General features: G+C 52.0%; 1 protein-coding gene across 1 annotated transcript in view; it reads right to left on the minus strand.

Moving 5' to 3' along the window:
• Positions 1–20213, minus strand: part of ADAMTS2 (ADAM metallopeptidase with thrombospondin type 1 motif 2) — a 232722-nt gene that overhangs the window by 141632 nt on the left and 70877 nt on the right. The window contains exon 3 of the mRNA XM_081233868.1: positions 14823–14982. Coding sequence (XP_081089994.1) covers positions 14823–14982 — 160 coding nt within the window. The remainder of the gene's footprint in view (positions 1–14822; positions 14983–20213) is intronic.

Raw genomic sequence — 20213 nt, forward strand, 5'->3', positions numbered from 1 at the left:
TACACCTCTGTGTGTACATGTGTGTGTGAGAGACAGACAGTTTGTGAGTGGATAACTACCCACCAGAGGTCGTCTTTGTCCTGGAGTCTCTCTCCTTTGCCAACGAGGGCAGGTGGGGCCCACGTGAGGCGGGCAGCCAGACAGGAAGAACCGGGGAGAAGAGATCTGGCGCCTCCCTCTAAATACGGTCTTCAGGAACAGGCCCAGGGTTGCTGGGCCTTCTGATCTTTCTGAGAAACTGAAAATTGAGATTTTAATGTGAAACCTCCTGACTTTTAAGTGTACTCTCACAGTTTTTGAAGACATTGTGTAAATCAAATCACACATGCGGGGAGGGGCGTGGGTTATGGGGATACAGCCTGTAAGCTAACAGATGAGCCTGGCTTTGGTCCAATGCCCCTGAGTTTATAAATGGGGAAACTGAGGTTGGGCCAGAGCAGGGACCAACAAGCCAGGGCCGTGCTGAGCCCCTCGGCTCCCTCACTCCCTCTGGGCCACCATAGCCCTTGAGGAGCACCCACACGTTCCAGGAACTGAAGACACCAAGAGAGGGGGACTCGGGCCCTGGCACCTGCTGTCTCTGTCACCAAGGGCCCAAACTGAGTTTTCTGAGGTAGCCCAAGGCGGGTTCTCTTCTCGGCATGTGAAGACCTCGTGTCCTTCCCAGTCCAAGGTCCCAGGACTAGGACAAGCCCTGTTTTGTCCTACTGGTGACTTTGCCAAGAATGTAAGTAGCTTCTGGGACACAGCCCAGAACAGAGGAGCTCAGTCATTTGACCAGAGTCCTTTCTTTCTTTCTTTTCTTTTCTTTCTTTCTTTCTTTCTTTCCTTCCTTCTTTCTTTCCTTCTTTCCTTCTTTCCTACCTTCCTTCCTTCCTTTCTTTTCTTTCTTTCTTTCTTTCTATGTGGCTGCATCAGGTCTTAGTTGTGACATGCAGGATCTCCACTGTGGCATGTAGGGTCTTTCGTTGCAGTATGCAGGCTTCTCTCTAGTTGTGTCATGTGGGGTCCAGAGTACAAAGACTCAGTAGTTGTGGTGTGTGAGCTCTCTAGTTGTGGTGCGTGGGCTCCAGAACGCATGGGCTCAGTAGTTGCAGCATGTGGGCTCTCTAGTTGTGGTATGCGGGCTCGGTAGTTGCAACGTGCGGGCTTAGTTGCCCTGCGGCATGTGGGATCATAGTTCCCTGACAAGAGATCAAGCCCGCGTCCCCTGCATTGGAGGGCGGATTCTTAACCAATGGACCACCAGGGAAGTCCCTGACCAGAGTCCTCTAGCACCTACAACTGATCTTTGCTCCCCAAGCTGCAGGGACCCTGAGAAGGGATGATCATGCTGGGGAAGCAGAACTTCAGGCCGCTGGGACTCGGCACCAAGATGCAATGAGCACAGGGTCTGTCCCCTCAGCCCCATGTGGCCTGGCCAGTGGGGCGGGGTGGCCCCAGCACCTGGTGGGCAGGGGGCCCATCTCCATGGGTCTGGGGGCTGATCCTAACCAAACCCCTCCCCCCCTCACCCAGACACTGTCTGGAGGCCTGGGATGGAGCCTCCCCAGCCACACGCCCTTCCCGCTAATGCTCTGCAGATGGGCTTCCCCAGCGGCCTCCAAGAAAAACACAACGACAGCAGATCTCTCCTCACAGAAACAGAACCACTGGAAAGGTCTCTCGCAACATTCCCGAAAGGAAAATAAAAATTCCTCTGAAGTGCATTTCAACTCCGTGGCATCACCCGCCACATCAAGAGCTCAGTCCCAGCCACGCAGGATCACCATGGGCTTGGGTTACCGGGCACTGAAGCCATCCTGTGACCCTCTCACCCCTGCTGCTGCCAGGGGCCTGCTTGGCTCATACACAGCTTTTGAAAATTTTGAATTAGCTGCCAACAATGAAAAGGTTTTACATAAAATCACAATTTCCGGCTACTCCTGAGAAACCAGAATCCCTCCTGCGACTGACCCCACATTGGCCTGCACTCCAGCGATGCTGGCATCGGAGACCCCTGCAGAAATATGCCCCTCACTGCCCTCCGCAGATACCTGACCCCAGGCTCTGAGCAAGGTGGCAAGGAGATGAGCTCTTGTCCTTGGGGGTTCTGGTCCATCCGGGGTCTGTGTCACTGCCCACCCAGCCCACCCCTCCTGAGCCTGGGCACTGGGCACACTATGCCTGCACTCTAGCCTGTGACTGCCCACAACTGTGGCTCTGGGTTGGGTGGGTGGGGTCGAGCAAGCCATCACTCCCCTTGTCCCCACCCTGAGCCCCCTTGAGCTCCCGGACCCAAACAATCTGTACTGAACTTCAGTCAACTTGACCCCCTGAATCCCACTTCCCACAGGCCACTAGGGGCTCGCACCTGGGGGCTCTGGGGATCCCAGGGCAGCCCTTGGTCCCTTACTCTGTTGGACATCAGCAGACTGGCCTGGTGCCCCAGCTCTTTGTTTCCCTGACTCCATCACCTGCTAAGCCTACTTGTCCCCCTATGCCTGTCCAGCCCTGGCCCTGGCCCATGAACCACCAAAGCACTGAGAATAAAGAGGGTGATACTGGCCCCTGTGGCAGCCCCCCCCTCAGAGTCCCTGCAGTTGGCCAAAGAAAAGCTCCAGGCCCAAGGCAGCATTTCTCCTCAGCCAGGAATCTGCAAATAGCATTTTTACTCGTCCTAAACATGAGTTCAGAGAGATCTGGATAGAAGCCTTAAAGAAAAAAAAAAAAAAAAAAACATGAAGCCCAGGGCTTCCCTGGTGGTGCAGTGGTTGACAGTCCGCCTGCCGATGCAGAGGACACGCGTTTGTGCCCCGGTCCGGGAAGATCCCACACGCCGCGGAGCGGCTGGGCCCATGAGCCATGGCCGCTGAGCCTGCGCGTCCGGAGCCTCTGCTCCGCAACGGGAGAGGCCACAGCAGTGAGAGGCCCGCGTACCGCAAAAAAAAAAAAAGAAGCCCAGAAACACAAAGACCTTCCCAGGCCTGGACCTCAGCAAAGATGATTCTGGCAAAGCATCACCAACCTGGATCTGCAGGGCCAGGACTGGGCAGAGGTAGGGATGGGAGGGGCCTGGCTGGGAGCTGTGGTTCTGGCTCCTCCCTGATCCTGGGAGGACCCTGAGAGCCTGGAGCGGAATGTGGTTCTGTCCAGTGGGCAGCAACCCCCTCTGACCACAACGGGGAAATACCTAACAGGACCCACAAGACCCTTGCTGCTCTATCGCTCCATGTTGCATCTGGCCATCCCTCTCCACCCCCAGGGCCACCCTGCCCAGGCCACAGTCTCTCTCCAGGCTCATGCGGCAGCCTCCTCTTGGCTTCGTGCCTTTTCTCCTCTCACCCTCCTCCAACGTAACCAGGCCATGCTGCTTCTCTACTTAGAGCAGAGGACCGCCCCTCCACACCAAGACAGCCCACCTCGTACCCCTCTGCCCTCACCAGTCCCTCCTGCTGGACCCCCAAACAGGCTAAGTCCACTCCCCTCAGGACACTCGCCTGCGCCCCCCCCCACCCCCGCCTCCTAGTGAACTGCAATCGACACTTCAGATCTCACCTCCAGCCTCCAGTTACTGTGTGGTCACTTTGTGGCATAGACCCACCAGTTCACCATGAGCTGAATGACGCTGGGCTTGGGGATGCTGTGTCTGTCTGGTTCCCAGGGTTCCAGTGCCTGGCCCAGTGCCAGGCCCTGTGTGGGCCATAAGTAAATATCAGTTGAATGAATTGAACAGATGAGTACATGGGATATGGTTTCCACCGGGAATATGTGGAAAGACAATAGCACGGTCTTTGAATGGTAGCCAGAGTGCTGGGCGAAGCGAGGCTGACCTCTCCCTGGCCCCCAGGCACTGTTGCTCTGGGGACAACTGCACAGGTGAGCTCCACCAATGCTGTGTTCTCCTCTGCCTGGTACTCTCATTATTGCTCACACGGCAGTGCTCCTGGGCCCCGGTCCTCTGCCTGCTGCCAGGGCTGCCATCCAGATTAAATGACACACAGATGCAGAGCGCCTGTCCTCACACAGGCCCTCAATAAAGGTACATGTCCCCAAACGACCGACCGACTCTAATGGGGGAAAAGACTCACCCACAAACTGGGCTATGGAAACGCTGGCTTTTGTGCAACAAAACTGAGAAGGAAAAGGGAAATACAGCCTGGGGAAAAGGCTTGTACCAAACGTGACAGAAAGTCGATATCTAAAGCAGATAAAGGGCTTATCCCGATATAAAAGACCCCAGGAGATGAACAGGCAAAGGACTTAAACAGGAAGAGGAGACACATAGAGTAATCAAACGCGGGGAGATCATTCGTCCTTGCCGACCATAAAAGCAGCACAAATTAAAGCAAAAAGCAACACTGCTTCACTGCTGGATCAGCAAAGTATCAGCCAGCAAAGCCCCTGTGCTGGTAAGGACTTAGCGTCTCTGGGAGCTGCGGTGGGAAACCAGTCTGTCTCTGCCCCAGAACTGTGAGTCTGTCGCGCTTGGGTCCCATAATCATTTCGGTCACACAGCAAGTACTCCCTGTTTACAGCCAGGGCTCGAGGGTGTCCGGGCTGGCTCAGGCCGTACCCTGCAGGGTCAGCAACAGATACCTATTCACAGGAGAAGAACTGAGGCCCCCTGGCCAGGAGGTCCCCAAATTCAAATTCCAAGAGAGGTTGCACAAAGGGCAGGGTCATTACTACCATCCAGGCTGTGTGAGCAGCTGGTCAGCACTGCCCCCAGCCCACTGGGTGGACAGTAGACCTCTGCCTGGAGGGCCTGAGAAGCAGGCACAGAGCCCATCATGCCCACTCGCACAAGCTTCCATCCACCCCAGCAGGTCCGGGCCCCCTCGCCACAGTGGCAGGCTGGAAAGGAGGGCCTGGACTACCACAGAGGCCAGGACACATGCACGTCCCAGGGGCCCAAGACTTCACACTATGCCCAGCTACCCCGTCCCACAGAGCAGGGCCTCTGACTCCCGGGGCAAGAGCGGCTGGGAGCACACCCCAGAGCCTGACCACCTGTATGGGGTCAAGTCTGGGATCCCTGTCCCCTTCCGCAAGAGTCTGGAAGCCACATGGGCTTGGTCCGTGGCCAGCACTACCTCTCCTGGGAAATCCCTTCCTCTGAGCCAAGGAAGCAAGGAACAGCAGGAGGGGCACAGCTCTGAAGTCTGAGGATTGGGCCCCAATTCTGGCTTCTGCACTTGGCCGGGCCACCTGACCTGCCTCTCCTCCCCCAGCATCCCCACCTCAGGCTGTGTCACAACCATCCACCATCCTCCCAGTAGCTCAAGCCTTTCAAAAGCCAGGAGCCATCCTCGACCCTTCCCTCACACCCATGCCCTGTGAGCCCTACCTCCAAAAGCATCCTGAAATCATCTACCTGGCCATCTGTCATCGGCCACCAGGACCACCCAGGGCCCCCCAAGGACCTCTCCCCCACTGAGAGTCCTCCAAAGGCTTCCCACTGCGAGGAGAATAAGACCTCACCTACTCCATGACTGGACGCAATCCAGCCCTCCCCACCTCTCCAGGCCCAGCCCTTGTTCTCTCCCCATTAATCCCTCAGCGCCAGGCATGTGGCCCTCCTTCTGGCCCTCGGCCACCCTGGGGTGACTCCTGCCTCAGAGAGTGTCAAGTGTTTCTGTCCCCTCTGTCTGGATCAGTCTCGCAGGCTGGGCCCTCCCACCCGCCAGGTGCATCTTGCCTCTGACCCAGAAAACCTCCCCCCGACTCAGTCTACCCTTTTCTGGCATTTGCTTTGTTCACGGCTTTACCCCTGTCTGCAGCAGTGGGCAGGGCGCCTGCCCTGAGCCTGAGTGCCGCATTCGTATTGTTCCCCCCACGACTGGGAACATCACTAGGCGCCTGGTCCCTTCCAGTCCACGTCAGCCCCACCCTCCACCCCATGCAACCCCGGCTCCCAGGCCACCTCCTCCACCAGGTCCTGGCCCTGGACTCCCCTGAACCCTGTGCCATCCTACAAGCCATCACCTGAGCCCTGACCTCATACCAAGCGTGCACCTTCATCTTGCCTGGACACCCCTCGAAAGGTACCCCAGCTGGACTCTGCCACCAGGCTCTCCCATGAGCTCCAGTCATACTCCCTGAGGCCTTGCTCCAGGTCAAGGTGAAGCCCACACCCCAAGATTGAGCCCAGGCCAGTGGAGCCAGGTCAAGAGCTCTGGGAGAAACATCCCAACTCAAGAATCCAGCCCAAGTTTCAAACGTGTGCGCGCAAGTATGTGTGGGCGAAAGAGAGGGCCAGATTGAGGGAGAGAATAAAGCCTGAGCGGGGGAGGGAGAGAGAGCCAGACACCAACACTTCCATCTAATTGCACGACCTTTTCCCAGCTCAGAGTTCCTTCAGGGCCAAGTGCACAGCACTGCTTGGTATTAATCTGAAAGAGAAATAGGTCAAGGAAAGTTGGAAATTTTTATAGAAAACACTTCAGGCTTGGAGCTGGCTGAAGTGTTTGCCAACCCGCAGAGAATTCTTAGAGGAAACAGGCCTTGGTCAGAGGTCTCCGACTGGTACAAACTGGCAGAGTTTGGACCTTGGGCCCAAACCCAGCTTCTGAGCTATGCCCAGCCTCACTGCTTCCGGGGAAGGGCCTTCTCTCCCCTCCATACGTCCCTAGAGCTGTTTCCGCAGCCCGATCCCTCTTACACTGGGACCCAGCGCCTCTCACCTGTCATCAGGGCCCCACCGCTTCTCCGAGAGGCCCCTGTCCAGGGACCCACTGTGGGACACCTGTCCCTCTGTCTCCCATCATGTAGATACAGCATGCAGAAAGCCCAGGTCTCTTTCACAATTGTCCCATGGGGTGTGGAGGGAGCCTTGTCAGGGTCCCGATGCATGTTCAGGCCCAGCTGCTCCCACCCTGGCAGGCCGGCCGACACATGTGAAGCACAAATGCCACAGACATGTAAAGTTGCCACTAGAGACATCACGTCTCTCACAGAAACATCCCGGTCTGCTGTGCTGGGGACATGCAAAGAGCAGACCCGCAGAGCCCACGGCCGATGTGACAACCAGGCACACCACTCTTGCTAATTAAACTCCAGACGCGCCCAGAGCAGAGCACAGCTTTGCTCCCGAGACGCTGTGTTATCTGGAAGCCAGGCGTGGTTACCACGTGCCGACAGAAAGCTCGTTGGGGGACATTCACTACACAATCCAAGAGTAAGAAAGAAAGTGTATCAGTGAATTGTGTCTGAGGAGAGGAGCTGAGTTCGTGGGCTGTCTGTGCCAGCCAGCTCGAGTATCGTCACAGACTGCATCTGGGCAGCAGGGAGAAGGGGGGCACACCAGGCAAGTCTCCACTGCAGGATGAGGTGGACCCAAGCCCTTGCCTGGTTGCAGGCATCACCTCTGCCTTCATAGCCCCTACGCAGAGCCCCCAGGTCGCAGACCCCAGTCAGAAAGTCCCCCAGCTCAGCCAACAGCTCTGGAGGGGTCTCCTAAGTCTGACCCCAGACAGCACCAGGCCTCAGAGAATGTGCAGCCTCGGCTGTCCCAGCGCTGGCCCCCCGCCCACCTCCCCGGCATGTGGCCACATCACCACACTGGCATCTCCAACAGTTGTGCAGGGGGCCGGCTGCAAGCAGTGGGAGCACCGAGGCCTCTGCCAAGGATGCACTCAGCTCTGAAACACGCCCCCTGGCAGTGGTCGGGCCAACTGCCTCGGGTTTCACAATCGGTGCTTCTCTTTGGGTTTCCTCTCATCCCCAAGCTGTAGGCACAGTTCAGGGGTGGAATGAGGAGGAGGAGCTGAGAAGGCCCTGGGCATCTGGCACTGAGATGCCCAGACTTTCAGCTGCAATTCGGTGAGCTGGCAATGCCGGCTGGGCAGGGCACGGGTCAAGTCCAGTGGGAAAGCCCCTGAGTCACCACCTGAAAGTGCCAGGCCAGGCCCCAGCCTCCTGCAAATGGCTCAGGAAGTACCTGGGGTGGGGACACAGAGAGAGGTCCCAGCACTTGGACTCTGGCCAGATCCGGGACTCAGGGTGCAAAGCCTGCCGAGGGCCTCTCTTCCACTTCTGCCAGGACCTCAGCCTTCAACATTTTGATATCACGTAGGCTGAATCATGGCCCCCAGGATGTCACATACTCATCTCCAGAACCTGTGAGTATAGCCTTATATGGCTAAAGAGACTCTGCAGATGTTTATTAACGATCTGTATTTCCCTCTGTTAATGCATTTCCTATTTGCCTCTTAATATCTGTGGCTCAATTGTTTTTTTCAGATACTTTGTAATTTTTTATATTGATCTCTGGGAGCTCTTTATATAGTTAGGATATTAAACTTTTGTTATATCTGTTATAAGTAAAAAAAAAAAAAAAAAAAAGAGAGAGACTCTTTTTTTTTTTTTTTTTTTTTTCCCCTGCATCACATCAAGAGATGTGATGCAGGTAAGGATCTTGAAATGAGAGAATTCTCCTGGATTATCCGGGTGAGCCAGATGTAATCACAAGTGTCTTTATAAAAGGGAAACGGAGAGAAACTTACTACAGATGAGAAGACACTGTGACCACAGAGCAGAGGTTGGAGTGATGCAGCCACAAGCCAAGGAATGCCGGCAGCCACCAGAAGCTGGGAGAGGCAAGGAACAGATTCCCCTCTCGAGCCTCCAGAGGGAACCAGCCCTGCTGACACCCTGATTTTAGTCCCTTAAGATCCATTTTGGACTTCTAACCTCCAGAACTGTAAGAGAATAAATCTGTGTTTTTTTAAGCCACTGAGTTTACGGTAACTTGTTACAGTGGCAACAGGACACTAAGACATAAACCGCTATAGCACAGAAAGCCTCCCCAATCTGGCTTCCAGCAAGTTAGTGCCCCCTCCACATCGCCTACCCCGTTATCCACCCCTCACCCACCACCAGGCCTCACCCTTGACTGGGCCCTCTCCCTTATGATTCATACCCACTGCATCACCAAGGTACGCCTGGCAACCTTCTACCACCAAGTGGAGCCTTGCCCGCTTCCCACCCACGGCCTGTCCTGAGAGGGCTGCACTCTCCCTGCACCATCGCTCTGGCCTCCCTGCCCCCAGCCTGGCTGAAATACAGCACTATCTGTCAGGCCCCTTCCCTGCTGGGGCTGCCTGCAGGACATCACACAGCCTCTGCCAGCTCCCAGCATCAGCTCCAGCCCTCTGGCTCCTGCCCTGAGGGCCTACATGAGCTTCACTCCTGGTCCCTCAGCAGCCCAGAAAACTATGTGGCTCAAGGCAGTGGGACGGGGCAGAGACACGCAGCAGCTCAGGAGGGGAGGAAGGGCTGCGGGCTGCTGGGTGGAGACTGTGCGGGCTGGCCACGCTTGGCCACGTGGAGAAGCCACGCAGCACTGGCACCCTGCCCTTCCGTCCTCTCAGGCTTTCCTTGGCAGCAGCAGGGCGGAGCGCTCCCGAGGGCAGCATGCCTCCTCTGCCCGCCAGGGAGGATGCCGCAGCCTGACAGCAGCGGGCAAAGGCTTGGCACTGGCTGTTTCCGGGAAGGAGGCAGCCAAGGTCACAGACACTGAGCTGTCTGGCTTCTCTTCCTTCAGCCCAGGGCCAAGTGCAAGGCAGGGTGGGAGACACTGCAGCCCAACAGCAGCTCGCGGGACGGGGTACCACCTGCCTAGCAGGAGCTCACAGCCCTTCTTTGGTCCCAAGGCCATGCCCAGGGACTGCAGGAGGCCTGTGGAGGAGGGTAAAGCACACGTCCACCTCTGTCTCTCATAAAGCACATGTGGCCAATGGGGGTCATGTTTTATTTGGCCCACGTGGTGCTTTTCAGAAATTTGAAGCAACAATTTAAAATCAGGAGGGTTCAAATAAAAGTGCTGATGTCTGGATTCTCTTGACAGTTAAGAGGACTGGCTGTCCCAGGCCCACAGTCCCACCAGGTCTTGGTCAGGGGAGCTGAGGAGGGGCTGCCCCTGTGGACGAAGTCTGCCATCTGTGCTGTGCCCACGGTGAGGCCAGGGCCAAATGCCATGTGCCACTGCACTCACATTGCTGGTTCCATTTTAGCAGAGACATTCTCTCTGTGTCTGTGTTTATATCAAAAGCAGGAAAATTGGGCTTCCCTGGTGGCACAGTGGTTGAGAGTCAGCCTGCCGATGCAGGGGACACGGGTTCGTGCCCCGGTCCGGGAAGATCCCACATGCCGCGGAGCGGCTGGGCCCGTGAGCCATGGCCGCTGAGCCTGCACGTCCGGAGCCTGTGCTCCGCAACGGGAGAGGCCACAACAGTGAGAGGCCCACGTACCGCAAAAAAAAAAAAAAAAAAAAAGCAGGAAAATTAAGGCCAGGCCAAGGGTGGGTGTAATTCTTTTTCTTACCCTCTGCCATTGTCCTCATTGGCATTGCCTGCCGGGCGCTGCAGGTCTCTTAAGTTTGCGGCCCTTGTCTTGGGATGGCAGGACTTCTTGCACATGTGCCTGACAGAGAGACCACATGCCCGGTATGTGACCCAGGGGTCTTTCCCACACAGTGGGGACTTTCCCAGAGCCTCCAGTTCAGCCTCCCTTGGTGTGACCAGCAAGGCCGCATCTCCGCTTACTTGGTCTTAGGGTCAGACCAGCCATAGCCCACCAGGCCCCACAGTCTGGCTGAGATGGCACTAGGGTCCAGCAGAGGCAGAAGAGGGGCAAGGGGTCTGCCTGGGCTGTGCCTGAGCACTGTCCCCTGAGAAGGAGTAAAGGGTACCTGCAGTGCTGCTCCTCCATGGACGTGCACCCCATTCATTGCACGGCCAGCCTTGAAAGGGAGGCCGATTTGCTTCCTGTATAAGCTGAATGGTGGCCCCCAAAGATACCAGATTCTAATCACTAGGACCTGTGAATGTTAGCTTATATGGCAAAAAAGGACTTTGTAGATGTGATTAGATTATGGATCTTGAGAGGTGGAGATCATTCTGATTATCAGGGTGAATCCCAATGCCATTACCTGCATCCTTTATAAGAGGGAGGCAGGGGGAGATAGACATCACACAGAAGAGGAGGAGGTGATGTGACCACGAAGGCAGAGATTGGAGTGATGCAGCCACAAGCCAAGGAATGCCAGCAGCCACCAGAAGCTGGGAGAGGCAACGAACAGATTCGCCTTAGAGCCTCCAGAGGGAACCAGCCCTGCTGACACCTTGATTTCAGCCCAGTGACACTGACTGACTTCAGACTTCTGCCCTCCCAAACTATGAGAGAACGAAGTGCTGTTGTCCTAAGCCGCCCAGTTGGTGGTAATGTGTCATAGCAGCCTGAGACTCAGAGGGGCGTGACATGCCAGGATCACCCAGTGCAAGCTGCGAGCAGGGCTTCCAGGCTGGGCTGGGCTCCTTATCCTGTACCCACTGGCCCTGGCTCCCCCTCAACAACCCCAGACAGTGTTAACAGATGGCAGCCAGGACGGTGCTCAGGCAGTGGCCTAGAACTGGGAGTGAGGCTCTCTCCATGCTTGTATACAAATGCAAACACACATGCATGCACACACGTGCAAACACCAGAGAGGGCAATGTTACACAGCACACCTCCCAACATATGGCTCTGGGCACAGGGCTGGCTCTGGGGAAGGCTGAGAAAGGGACTCAGGGTGCTGGGGAAAGGTCCAGTCCAGCAGAGGCCTGGACATGCCTGAATCTCCTCTCCCCAAAAGGCCACACTGGCACCCTGGCCTTGGAGCCCTGCCCTTCTGGCCCAGCCAGGCTCCCAGGCCCAGCAGAGCCAAGCAGAGACACTTCTGCAACACCTGTGAGTCCAGTGAGGGAAAAAAAGTCATCCTGGTCTCCTTCAGTCCCTTGTCCACCCCGGTACCCTCCTCCAGGGCCTGAGGGTGACATTGCTGTGGGCTAAGCTGCCCAGTGCAACCTCTAACCGTGGCCTGAGTCCTGGAAGACACGCTAAAAGCATCATTTTCCATCCTTTCCCTGGGCGGTCTGCAAACCAGTAGCCGAACTAAGATGATGGAGACCGTTAGTGACAATGATGCTCTGAGTGTCCGGGAGCTCCTGAGACCACCCCAGGAAGCCTGTTGGCTGCTCAGGGAAAACAGGGCAATGGCAGCGTGTCTCAATGCTCTGGAAGAGCTGTGTACAACACACACTCCCACAAACACCCCATCCCACAGGCCCCCTCACCCATACCCTCACTACCCTCCGCAGGCACCCCCACCCCAACTCGCACACCCACACCCAGCCAGATGCTAATCTCCCAGACCAGGAGGCCCAGGACAGGGGTTTCCCCTTCCCCTTCCTCCGAGGACCCATTATATCCATTGTCCATTGATAAATGGCCAGGGTATTTCAAACCTGCTTCCAGAAGTTGCCCTGCAGGGGCAGGAGGAAGCTTCCAGTCAGTACCTCCTGCCTTCTTTGGCCAGAGCCACCCTGACATATCAGGGTTCGCATCAGAATTCACCAGAAGAAAGGCTCTCCTAGCCTTATACACACACACTCACACACACATCCTGAGAGCCTCTGCATGGAGGTCCTGGTGTTCTGTGCCCAGTAGGCCATGTCCTCTTGCAGGAAAGAGCACGGAGCAAACACGCTCAGCCAAGGACACTCCTTTTACATATCTCCCGGCTGCCACCGTGGGCCCTGACAAGGCCTGGGCTGACGGACAGCAAGACTGTCGGGGGTCACCGCGGGCCCTCAGACTAGCTCCAGCATAAAATATGTCTGGACTGCCTCCAGTCAGTGAGTGGGCCTCAGCCCTGGGCCCAGTGGAAACAATCAGGCACATGCAGGGAGAAATGTGCTCTCTGTGGACAAGTCACCCACACAGGGTCACGCTGACACTGGGCAGGGACGTCAAGGAAAGTGGGTCTGGCGCCAGACTCTGGGCCGGTGGCTGAGACCTACTGTCCTTGGCCCGCAGCCTTCAGCCTACACACCCACAGCCCCGGGCTGAGGTCTAGAGCTCACCCCACCCCATTTCAGTGCAGCCTCAGCCCCAGATCCATGCAATTGGCCTTCCCTCTTCTAAGGTCAATGGTTTCTGGGCTTATTCTGAGTTTGATTCCTTTCCTGTGTTCTGAGTTCCAAGCTCTCACGAGAGATAGCTGGATGAGAAGGTTGGGGGAAGGATTCAAGAGAAGATGCCAAAAGGCCAACAGAAGCCCAGGAAATAAGGCAAGGCCTGTCAGGCCATGAAGGAGGGCTGCCATGTTCAGGAGATAGGTACCACATTGAATTTGAGATTGGCACCCTGGCCCAGGGCACCTGGCGGCCTCACTGTGCAGGCTCCACCTCACCCAGCCTAAGTGGGCCCCCAGGGAACCCCCTGAATCTTCCAGTAGAGACCAGCCCAGAAGCACCAAGCCCACAGTGGCCAGGTCCTCAGCTCTGTGAGACACAGGCATTTCTAATCCCACAGGACAGATGAGAAGGCAGAGGCCAGAGGCCCAAACTTGCCCAAGGGCAGACAGCCAGTGAGGAGCAACACCAGGGCCCTGATCCCTGGTCTGGGGCACTTCCCCTGCCCCATTTCCACTCCTGCCCTCACCCAATGGGATTACTCTCCATTTCCCCCCATGCAGAGAAAGAAGCCCACGGGTGGGAAAGAGGTAGCAGGGGCTGAAGCTGGGGAAGGCCAGACGGGCAGTGCCTGGGGTGACCCCTCCACTGTTGGCAGGAGACCTGCGATTCATCATCTGGGAAGAAGGGGCCGCTGGGAGTATTGATCGGCTCTAGAGAGCACTGGGATTCCTGATGGGACAATTCCTTTGAAAAGTACCTGATACCATTCCTTGAAATTAGAATGGTGCCTTGCCAGGCCGCACCCAATTGATCTGCCAGCTGGGAACTCAGAGAGACTTAAATTAAATGAGCCAAGGCTACTTGGGGCAATGGGGGTGTCTCGGCTAATCACAGCACAGCTGGGCTGGCCCAGTAGGGCCTCCAGGGCTCACTGTAAACATGCAGGTGAGCCTGACTCAAGACCGAGGCCTCAGTGCCGTGCCTGATGCCACCTGCCCTGGCCGTGGGCGAGCACAGCCAGGAATCTAGAACCCAAAACTGAGGGCTAAGCCCACCCTGCAAGAGCCAAGCGCAGAGCCTGGGCACTGCCAGGACCACAGCCAGACCCCAACCTGGCCTCACTGAAGCCCGGGACCTGAGATCCTGAGAATGCTGGGGAGGTTTGGGCTGAGGGTAGGTGTGTCCTCCTGGAGGGCTCTGAGAGGCTGCACCGCCTGCCCAGTAGCTCCTTCCATGCTCCTGGGCCCAGAGCGCACTTTGATTCTAAGCTGAAAAAGATAAAACCACGTGAGTCTGTGCATAGGTTGCTGAGGCTGCTGGGAGCACCTCTGGGGTCTTTGTGGAGCACTTCTGTCCCCTCCTGGCATCTGAGCTGTCTCCCACAGGGAGCAGGGTCCAACTTGGGACAAAGAAGCACTCAGGGCTTTTCTCTGTGAGCAGCCAGGGATATGTGGTCACCACTGCAGGGAAAGCACAGCACAGAGGCAGGGGAAAGAGGCTGGGGATGGCGGCGAGGGGGCAGCAGACATCTTCTTCAGAGGCATAGGCTCAGAGACACAGGCGCGAGACTCAGGCCGGGCTACAGGCCTCGTCTGGGTCTTGCCTCCTCCCTGACACTTGCCAGCCCTCAGGCAGCCAAAGCTAAGACCCTCAGGCAGCCTTTACTGCCTGCTGTGGAGGCCTCAGACCTACCAGCTTATGGCCCACATACACCCAAAGCAGAGGTCCCTGACCCAGCATCCCAGCACACCCACTGTGCTATGTGGTCAGCAAGGGCGGGTCTCAGCCTTGGCCTGGGACCAGAGATACAGAAAGGGCACCTGGGTTCCCCAGGGGAGACATTCAGGGTCCACCATGCAACCCTCCCACCTGCAGCAGCCTTACCTGTGTCCAGGGCCTGTGGCCCCCCGAGAAGAGGGGGTCTGGATGTGGGCGGCCGGCGATACACCACATGCACACGGCCCTGCTCAGCCTCCTTTGCCACCATACCTTTCTCCAGGGGCTCGATAAAGAACTCCTCCTCCTCCATACGGATCAGGCCAGCCTGCAGGGCAAAGATGAGACTGTTCAAATTCCCAGCGCACAGCAGACCAAGGAAGAGAAGCAGCGAGGAGGGCCACAGAGAGCAGAACCTCCAACCTGGCTGAGCAGGGCCCAGCGAACCCTGCCCAGCACCCCAGCTAGGTGCAAGCCTTGAACCCCAGGCTGGGAAGGGCACAAACAGGTGGGCCTAGAGGCCCCATCATTCCAGAGGCTCCACTTCCAGCCACCAAGGCCAGAGCCATTTGGGGGTGATGAACCCTGTCTGAGGAAGGGGTTCTTGCCTGGGTTATCCCCCACCTTCACCCCCAGGAGCCCAAAGGCCAAAACTGTCAGGACTGAATCTGCCACAGATATGTTCAGTTGGACCCAAAGAGTGTTTTCAAAGTTCTGAACCCAACACTCAAAATGATGAGATTTCATGTTTCAAAAATGGGATTCCATCTTTCCTTGGAAAATGCAGGCTCTGACCACAGTGCCTGGCACCCAGCAGTGGACACCACGGATGGAGCATGCACCACTGCAGCTGGCCACAGTCCCCACTGTCTATCCTTGTATCTGCAACAGTCACCAGCCCAGACTCTACAGCAACTGAAGCCTCCCCCAAAACTGGCTGTGGCTCTTCCATGCTGCAGAGCCCTCGATGAACCCTTGTCCCAATCAGGATTCAGGCTACTCTGTACTCTGGCATCCAAGGCTCTCAGCCTGCCACTGTCCTCTTTGCCCCCAGCTCACACACCTCACACCAGTCGCTGAAACAGTCCTGCCCTTCCAATACAGTGCACAATGCCTGGCCTTCAGGCTCCTGAACCCACGAAGCCCTCAGCTTGGAAGGCCCTGCTCCTGCCCCCAGCCTTGGCCATCCGGTAAACTCTAATTCTCCCTTCAGTGCTTGGCTCAGACCCCCAAATGCCACGCCCCTACTGCAGGTACATGGCCCTGCCCTCCCCTTGAGGCCATCCTGCCATCACTGCCCCATCCAGCTCCCACACTTTTGATTTTTTTGGTCCATTATCCATAAACCAATAGTCTTACACTAGGAGTCCCCACTGTGTCAACCTGCAGATGTATTTCCTTTAGATCACACACTTATGACCCACTCGGGGTTTAGGGGTTTTTTAAAACCTCTTTTTTGAGGCATGACTGACATGTAAAAAGATGTACATAGTTAATATATACAACTCAGTGAGTTTGGGAATGAGTATACATTCATGAAACCATCACCACCATAAAGGCCTTAAACATATCCATCACCTCTCACAGTATCCTCCCACCCTTTTTATTGTTATCATTTTTTTGTGGTAAGAACACTACATGTAATATCAACCATCTTAGCAAATTTTAAGTATATGGTATGTTTTTGATAGAATATTGTTAGTTATAGGCACTGTGCTATATAAAAGATCTCCAGAACTTTCTTATCTTGCATAACTGAAATTCTGTGCTCTTTGACAATCACCTCCCATTTCCTCCTCCCTCCAGCCCCTGGCAATCACCATCTGACACTCTACTTCTATGAGTTTGACCATTCTAGATTCTACACGTAAGTGAGATCTTGCAGTATTTGTCTTTCTGTGTCTAGTTTATTTCACTTAGCATACTATCCTCCAGTTTCAGCCATTTTGTCACAAATGGCAGGATCTCCTTCTTTATAAAGGCTGAATAATATTCCATTGTACATATGTACCACATTTCTTTATCAATTTGTCATCCACAGATAGACATTTGGATTGCTTCCATGTCCATTGTGAATAATGCTGTAATAAACATGGGAGTACAGATATCTCTTCAGTATCCTGTTTTCATTTTCTTTGGGCACATTGCCAGAAATGGGATTGTTGGTCACATGGTAGTTCTATTTTTAATTTTTTGAGGAACTTCCATATTGGTTTCCATAGTGACTAAACCAATTTTCATTCCCATCAACAGTGCACAAAGGTTTCTTTTCTCCACATCCTCACCAACACTTGTTACCTCTTGTCTTTTTGATGACTATTCTAACAGATGTGGCATGATATCTCACTGTGGTTTTAACTTGTGTTTCCCTGATGATTAGTAATGTTGAGCACCTTTTTACATACTTATTGCCCATTTGTATGTCTTCTTTGGAAAAATGTTTGTTTGGGTCCTTTGCCCACTTTAAATTGATATATATATATATATATATATATATGGCTTTTGAGTTGTATGAGTTCCTTCTACATTTTGGATATTAATCCCTTATCCAATAAGAGGTTTGCAAATATTTTCTTTCATTCTCTACGTTGTCTTTTCATCTTGTTGATAGTTCCTTTGCTATGCAGAAGCTTTATAGTGTGATGTAGTCCCACTTGTTGATTTTTGCTTCTATTGCTTATACCTTGGTGCAATAGCCAAAAAATCATTGGCAAGACCAATGCCAAGGAGCTTTTCCCCTATGTATTCTTCTAAGAGATTTATGGTCTCAGGTCTTAGGTTTAAGTCTTTAATCCATTTCCAAATTAATCCAGTTAATTTTTGTGAGTAATGTAGGACAGGGGTCCAATTTCATTCTTTTGCATGTGAATATCCAGTTTTCCCAGCACCATTTATTGAAAAGACCATATTTTCACATTAATTATTCTTGGCTCCCTTGTCAAATATAAGTTGACTGTATATGCATAGGATTATTTCTGGGGTCTTGATTCTGTTCCCTTGGTCTATGTGTCTGTTTTTATGTCAGGACCATACTGTTTTGATTACTATAGCTTTGTAATGTAGTTTGAAATCAGGAAGTGTGATGCCTCCAACTTTGTTCTGTCTCAACATTGCTTTGGCTATTTGAGGTCTTTTGTGGTTCCATAAAATTTTTAGGATTTTTTTTCTATTGGAATTTGTAATTTTGATAGGTACTGCATTGAATCTATAAATGGTCTGGGGCACTATGGATATTTTAACAATATTAACTCTTCTGATCCATGAACACAGTATATCTTTCCATTTATTTGTGTCTTCTTCAATATCTTTAATCAGTATCTTATAGTTTTCGGTGCACAGATCTTTCACTTCTTTGGGTAAATTTATCCCTAAGTATTTTACTATATTAGATGCTATTGTAAATGGAAATGTTTCCTTTATTTCTTTTTCAGATACTTCACTGTTAGTGTATAGAAATGCAACTGATTTTTGTATGTTGATTCTGTATCCTAATACTTTACTGAATTTGTTAATTAGTTCTAACAGTTTTTTTGGTGGAGTCTTTAGAATTTTCTACATACAAGATCATGTCATAAGGAAGCAGGGATAATTTTCCTACTTCTTTTCCTATTTGGATGTCTTTTATTTCTTTTCCTTGCTCTGGCAAGAAAGCAAGTTCCAGTACTATTTTGAATAGGAGTGGTGAGAATGGGCACCCTTGTCTTATTCATGATCTTAGAGAGAAAGCTTTCAACTATTCACCACTGAGTATGATATTAGCTATGGGCTGTCACATATGGTCTTTATTATGTTGAGGTATGTTCCTTCTATACTTAATTTGTTTAGAGTTTTTATCATGAAAGATGTTGAATTTCATCAAGTGCTTTTTCTGCACCTATTGCAATGTTCATATAAATTTTATTTTTCATTCTATTAAGGTGGTATATCACATCTATTGATTTGCATATGTTGAAACCAACCTTGCATCTCAGGGATGAATCCCACTTGATCATGGTGTATAATCTTTTCAATGTGCTGTTGAATTCGGCTTGTCAAGAATTTTTTCATCTATATTCATCAGGGATATTCGCCTGTAGTTTTCTTTTCTTATAGTGTCCTTATCTGGCTTTGGTATTAGGATAATGCTGGCCTCATAAAAATGAGTTTAGGAGTGTTCCCTCCTCTTTAAATTTTTGGAAGAGTTTGAGAAGGGTTGACATTAATTCTTCAGTAAATGTTTGGTAGAATTTACCCATGACATCATGTAGTCTTGGGCTTTTCTTTGTTTAGAGATTTTTGATTACTGATTCAATCTCCTTACTCATTATTGGTCTGTTCAGATTATTTCTTCATGATTCAGTCTTGGTAGGTTGTATGATTCTAGTAATTTATCCATTTCTTCTAGGTTGGTCAATTTGTTGGTGTATACGTATTCATAGTAGTCTCTAGTGATCCTTTATATTTCTGTAATATCAGCTGTAATGTCTCCTCTTTCATTTATTATGAGTCTTCTCTTTTTCTTGGTAAGTCTAGCTAAACGTTTGTCAATTTTATTTTTTCCAAAAAACCAAATTTTAGTTTTGTTTATATTTTTCACTGTTTTTCTATTTTCTATTTCACTTATTGTTACTTTGATCTTTGTTACCTCCTTCCTTCTGCTAACTTTGGGCTTAGTTTGTTCATCTTTTCCTAGTTCCTTGAGATATAAAGTTAGGTTGTTTATTTGAGATCTTTCTTTTTTATTCTAGGCATTTATTGCTATAAACTTTCCTCTCAGAACTGCTTTTGCTGTGTCACATAAGTTTTGGTATGTTGTGTTTCCATTTTTGTTAGTTTCAAGATATTTTCTTTATTCCCTTTTGATTTCTTCTTTGACCCAGTGGTTGTTCGGGAGTGTATTAATTTCTATGTATTGTGAATTTTCCAGTTTTCCTCCTGTTACTGATTTCTAGTTTCATACCACTGCAGTCAGAAAAGTTACTTGGTATGATTTCAGTCTTTTAAGTTTGCTAAGACTTGTTTTTTGACCTAATAATATATGACCTATCCTGGAAATAGTTGCATGCAGGCTTGAAAAATGCATATCCTGCTACTGTTGGGTGGAATGTTCTGTTAAATATCTGTTAGGTCCATTTGGCCTACAGCATAGCTCAAGTCCAATGTTTTCTTATTGATTTTCTGTCTGGATGATCTAGCCATTGCTGAAAGTGGGGCACTGAAGTCTCCTACTGTTATTGTATTGTTGTTTATTTCTCCTTTTAGATCTATTACTATTTGATTAATATATTTAGGTGCTTTGATGTTGGGTGCATATATATTTACAATTGTTATATTCTCATGATGAATTACCACTTTATCATTATATAATGACCTTCTTTGTTTCTCATTACAGTTTCTTGACTTAGTCTGCTTTGTCTTATGTAAGTATAGCTTACCCCTGCTCTCTTTTGGTTTCCCTTTGCATGGAATATCTTTTTCCATCCCTTCACTTTGAGCTTATGTGTGTCCTTAAAGCTGAAGTGAATCTCTTGTTGGCAACATACAGTTGGGTCTTGGGTTTTGGTTTTGTTTTGTTTGTCT

Source organism: Mesoplodon bidens, assembly GCF_964165515.1.
Source record: "Mesoplodon bidens genome assembly, chromosome: 4".
Classification (NCBI taxonomy): domain Eukaryota; kingdom Metazoa; phylum Chordata; class Mammalia; order Artiodactyla; family Ziphiidae; genus Mesoplodon; species Mesoplodon bidens.